Source organism: Octodon degus, unplaced genomic scaffold (assembly GCF_000260255.1).
Source record: "Octodon degus isolate 3935 unplaced genomic scaffold, OctDeg1.0 scaffold00223, whole genome shotgun sequence".
In the NCBI taxonomy this organism is placed as follows: Eukaryota; Metazoa; Chordata; class Mammalia; order Rodentia; family Octodontidae; genus Octodon; species Octodon degus.
In genome coordinates this window covers 212,274-216,659 of record NW_004524799.1, presented here as the reverse complement: position 1 = coordinate 216,659, position 4,386 = coordinate 212,274, and the positions used below count along the sequence as shown (strand labels likewise).

The 4,386-nt window shown below is 46.0% G+C and overlaps 1 protein-coding gene across 1 annotated transcript in view; it reads right to left on the bottom strand.

The window, feature by feature from the left end:
• Positions 1-4,001, bottom strand: part of CUNHXorf36 (chromosome unknown CXorf36 homolog) — a 74,377-nt gene extending 70,376 nt beyond the window's left edge. Inside the window, exon 1 of the mRNA XM_004645302.2 lies at positions 3,667-4,001. Coding sequence (XP_004645359.1) covers positions 3,667-3,902 — 236 coding nt within the window. The 5' untranslated portion in view covers positions 3,903-4,001. The remainder of the gene's footprint in view (positions 1-3,666) is intronic.
• Between the last annotated feature and the right edge of the window lie 385 nt (positions 4,002-4,386).

The following is a 4,386-nucleotide window of genomic DNA, read 5'->3' as shown; positions in this document are numbered from 1 at the left end:
CCTGGGCTGGGACTGGTCCCGCCAGCGCAGGGTAGCAGGAAGCTCTCCACACACTCACCGGAGCTGGACTAGGACTGGGTCTGGGGGTTCCCGAAGTCGGCAGAATTTCCTACTCGGCAGGAGGGGTGGGGAGGTACTGCAGAGTGGTGTGGGGCGGCCCGAGGGGGTGGGAGAGGGTCCGGCCCACGCTGCGCCTGTGCTGGGACTGGTCCCGCCGGCGCAGGGTAGCAGGAAGCTCTCCGCACACTCACCGGACCTGGACTAGGACTGGGTCTCTCTCCGTCTTCTGCTAGTCTTTTGGAAATGTTTAAACATTTTTTACGACTTTGCAGATAGCAGTTTGAGGATGTTAGGCCGAAGCCATGCAGTCAGGAAGATGAGGTAAAGCATTTACCACTCACCCACCAAGCACAAGTCTCGAGCTACCCACCAGCTTGAGAGGCTAGCTGTTGTTTGCCATTGAACAGATACAAGCATTGTATAGTCATTAATAAGAACCACAGCTGGAGTCTGCAGACTGGCCTGGCTAGAGCATTGCAGCCAAGGGCCTCAGAGTTTAGGCAGGTTTTATCCTGAGGTTTCATGGTGATCATTTTCGAAGATGTAGAAGTGTTTGGAGATTGACAACAGCAGGATGAACAAACATCTCATTAGAAAGAGAAGGGAAGTTTGGCCTGCAGCTTAGTGGCAGAGCACATACTTAGCATGCGCAAGGCCTTGGGTTCAACTCCCAGCATCGAAAGAAACACATAAATGGATGAATACCTTGAGGGGGAGCAGGGAGCAAAGAAACGTGCACTTATAGACAACCAAAGAGGAAACACAAATGATTGATAAACCTGAACAAAATGCTCAACTCAGAACAGAAATGATGCAAATGGAAATATAAGAATATTGAAGATTTGCAACAGTGAACTACAGTGAACTTTATACAGAAGTCTCCACTTGGATACACACACACACACACACACACACACACACTCCATATATTTTGAGCCAGAAATCCTACCTGTAGGAATTTTCCACATGGAATTAATCAAGGATGTGCACAAAATCGCACCACAGAAACATTCAGCATAACACTTTATAATACTTAATTGCAGGAGGAGGGGGAGAGTCAGGAGGAAAGGGGAAGGGATTAAGAAAAGAAGCAAGTAGTACTCTCTACCTATACCCAAAATCCTAAGATAACTGTAAGCTGCATATACTGCAACACATACTAATCAAAAACATTTTATAATACCAAAAAGTGAAAAAAAAATCCTAGGCCATCTCATATTAGTGAATTAGTTTAATAAATTAGGGCTAATAGATGTAACTGAACCTCACAAAAGCATTAAGAATTCAATTGTGAAGAACATTTAATCATGTGAGATGTTCCTATTATAATTGTAAAAAGTTCCCCAAATAGTAAACATAATATGACCACATTTTTGTTGCAAATATTTCTTAATCCATCATTATTTAGAATAAGAGTGACAGCGCTGTACAGCAAAATGTTTGCTTTAAGGGATGCTCTCTTGTAGAAAGAATTGTACATGATGTTTATAAACAGGTAGTACTTTTCTGGTAAGAAAGAAGCCATTTAGAAGAGAGAAGTATTATGAACAAGCCTACCTCTTCAGATGCATTCACTGCCTCTTTCGGTTTTGGTTTGTTTGTATTTTAAGAAACAGTCTTATTATTTAGGTCAGGCTAGCCTTGAGCTCAGAGATCCTCCTGCCCCAGGGGAGGTCACAGGTGTGCACCAAAGCACCTGTCTTCTCTCTTCCTCCTTGTGCTGAGGATGAACATTCTCAGCGTGGAGAGCTGTAACCTTGCCCCTGCCTTGCCTGAGGTTTTCCTGTGTGTCTGTATTCTTTCCTTTCAGGAACACATGGAAAATGAATTCCAGGGGAGGTGAAACAATATCCTGAGTGCTAATAGAGCACAATCCTAGTTAGGAAAATACTTTCGGAGTTTGGCCAGTACCTGCTGGGATTGGGGGGGACCTAGTTTATTGACACTTGGTGAACAAGGAAGAAGGGAACAGAACTCTTCTTCAGTTGAACTCCTTAATTTCCCTCCCTCCTGTCTTAAACCCTCTTAAGTTACAGTTTTATGTGCTCCTTGCCTCCTTGCTTGGAGGAGTCAGCTCTACTTCAGCTGTGTTCCTGGTCCTTTTCACCCCTCTTCCTAGATAGGAGACCTTAAGCCCCCATATCATCTCATCTTCACTTCATCTCACATCCGGTCCATCCTGCACACTGCTTTCTGAGACATATTTCTCCAAACGCAGACCCCATCTTCCCCTTCCTAGCTTACCACCATCAGCATTGCCTACAATGCTGCTGTCCCAATTGAGTCACTTTGGACCTTTAAAAATGCCTTTAAAAAAGGCTTAATAGGAAATATTTATACAAACTTCCTAAAATATCTGCGATCCCTCAAAAGAAGTTTAGCATTGTCAATTGGTGCTTTCTATTTATGATTTCTGTTTACTAACTTAGTTGAATAATCAAAGATGTCTTTGTATAATACAAATTGGTAATAAAAATCATTGTTTATACTTTTGTCACTGAATCTTAAAAGCAGGATAGGGCCTTGGGGATGAGCAGCAGAGAAGGGGTGTGTGACAAAGGGTTTTCCATGCTGGAAAAGTCCAGAAGCCACAGGCTCACAGGCTGAAGTCTCCCTCCTTGGCACAGCAGCCAAGGCTCCCCATCCCACATGTCCCCACTTCTTCCCTGCCAAGAGAGCCAGGGAGGTCCGTCTGTGCTTCCACCACCTCTGGGTTTTGCTTCAGCTACTTCTGCTCTCCTAAGCCCTTCCCTCCCACAAAATATCAGCTCAGTTTTTGAGACCTGGCTTAGAATTCTTCTCCCTGCATAAGCCCTTTCCATTTTGAGTCCAGGTCCTCTATTTAGAGCTCCTTACTTTCAGCTGTATTAAACCAAGGCTTATTATTATTTGTAGCAGGGCTCCTTCCTCCAGCTTCCCCCCTTCCCAAGGAGCACAGTAAGCAGTTACAGTGACTGTTGCCACAGCACCAACTGGGCCCTGACCTTGGTTCAGTCTCCTTGACTGTGTGTTGATCAGCTTGAGTTCCAGAGTGTGATACCATTCTTTGGTGAGAGCCATGTGTGTCACAAAATCGCTGGTTTTCCTCTGAGCAAAGTAACATCTCTCAACAAATAACAGGCTCTGAAACTTTGGAGCAAAGTGTTCCAGTTGGAATTCCTGATCTGCCCCTTACTAGGTGGTGCTCTTAACAAAGTCACTTAATCTCTCTATGTCACAGTTCATCAAGTGAATGATGGGTGTAAATTGTTAACACCCAGGATGGCTTCAGATGTGCACACACAGTAGGCTTTCTGTACATTTTGTTGCCCTCACCATGATAAAGTGACTTGGAAAATGCAATAGCTCTAGGATGCACCATTCCTAGAAAAGAACATGTCAAACTTTCCTTTCAAGAGGGACCTTTGGATTTAGTCTTTAGGGCTGGAGTTTGGCTTTAGACACTGCCCTTCTTCCCATTTCAACCATTACTGCTATCAAAAAATGGCTTTGATTCAGTTCCCACCCATAAAACAACATCCTGACTCATTTTTAGCAAACTTCTGGACATCTGCAATGAAGAGAACAGAATTTTGACCCTTAGAGTTATTTGATTGAGATTCTGACCTTATTTCTTCTTTAAAGAACTTCTTGCAAATAGATGTCCCAATGCAGGCATTGCATTTATCAAGACCGAGGAAGGTCCGTCCCAAATGGTAGCTGGTTCTGACTCGGGGCACCAGAGAAGGAGGGGGAGAAGCTGGCGAGGAGAGAGAACAGCTCAGGGCTGAGAGCCCCAACAGCAGCAGGGCCAGCCAATGCAGGCAGCGAGCTGCAGCCTCAGGCCCCAGCTCAGGCTCCATCCCGGCTCAGGCTGCACCTTCAACTGCCACGCAGGCCTGCTCTGAGGCTTGGCTGGAGAGGAAGGCCACGGAGCAGTGGGCTGGGCTTCAGGGTGCTGACCTCACTCCAACCTCCCAGGTTTCTGTTTGAGGATGCTGATCTGCTCAGGGCTAATGAGGCCAGGGAGGAGGTGAGGAAGTCCATGGAGGATGCTGATAAGGTGTTTCCAGAGTCACTCTTCCTCTGCCTGGGGCAGCTGCCTCAGCCCGGGGGAGCAGCTCACTGACACATTTCGGAAAGGACAATGGTAACAGCTTCCCCCGTGGTCCTCTCGACAAACACAGGATATCCCAGCTGGGCAGGAAAGGTCCATGCAGGATGTGTGTTCAACCTAAGTTCCACCTGGGGGTTTCAAAGTGTCCCAAAGGCCTCCACCCACTACTGTTTTCATTCTGGGTATATCTGCTCCTGTGAATCACACACACACACACACACACACACACA